This window comes from Cynara cardunculus (genome assembly GCF_001531365.2).
Source record: "Cynara cardunculus var. scolymus isolate 2C chromosome LG 14, CcrdV1, whole genome shotgun sequence".
Classification (NCBI taxonomy): domain Eukaryota; kingdom Viridiplantae; phylum Streptophyta; class Magnoliopsida; order Asterales; family Asteraceae; genus Cynara; species Cynara cardunculus.
Genome location: NC_037541.1, coordinates 5,823,508 through 5,824,382, shown reverse-complemented (window position 1 = coordinate 5,824,382; position 875 = coordinate 5,823,508). Strand labels below are relative to the sequence as shown.

Here is an 875-nt window from a genome sequence, read left to right as displayed (position 1 = left end):
TAGCTTTAATAAGTTGTATTTATGCATAATTATTTGTAATTTTGAAGTTTATGTAATATGCATTAATATACAGTACTTCATACATAAAAAATGATTTTTAAAAGTTTTTGTCAAATGTTTTATAATATAGTATAGATTATTCAATATTTGTCGAAGATAATCTTCGTTCCTATTTATTCTAACGAATTTTTTCGTTAATCAATTTACCAACGTATTAAAATATTATATTTTGCCTCCATTTGATTGGCGACATGCTCAAACAGTAATATTTGACAGCGTTGAATGTCGATGTCAAGTTTATCATCTTATTTACGGTAACTCTTTAATATTTATATTTACATAACGTATCTGAAATTAGTTTTTTTCTTAACGTACATAGTTTGGCAACGGTTTCATTGGGATCTCATGCTACAAAATTTAGTATGGAACGAATATAAAGGAAACGAGTGATGATATGACATACCATTGCAAGTCGATAACTTTATTGTCGGCACGCTTAGCTTAAATTTCATCCTACTTCTGCTCGAGAAATCGTGTTTGAAAAGCAAAACGCCACGAAGAATAGTTGCAATTTTTTGTGAACAGAATTCGAAAACGAATGTAAATGGAAGTGAAGTTTTGAAGGTAAAGAGATGAGAAATTGAGGGTTTTATAGAAGAGGAAGAAGCCTTTGTTGTTTTGGTTTGGTGTTGCTTGGAAGCATTACAAGTTTGATTTTTGTTCGCAAGTGTAAAATGGTGAAAGTGATGAAGACTTATCGGTTTATCCTTATACCGTACGATAACCAAATTAAGATGAAAAGCAATTTATTTGGAAAATATATCTATACTATATTATAAAGAATTTGATAAAAACTCTTAAAAACCATTTTTAAT

General features: G+C 28.8%; 1 protein-coding gene across 1 annotated transcript in view; it reads right to left on the bottom strand.

Annotated features, from left to right (window-relative positions):
- Positions 1–512, bottom strand: part of LOC112526917 (UPF0496 protein At3g49070) — a 1,995-nt gene extending 1,483 nt beyond the window's left edge. Inside the window, exon 1 of the mRNA XM_025137359.1 lies at positions 464–512. Coding sequence (XP_024993127.1) covers positions 464–512 — 49 coding nt within the window. The remainder of the gene's footprint in view (positions 1–463) is intronic.
- Positions 513–875: the final 363 nt, after the last annotated feature.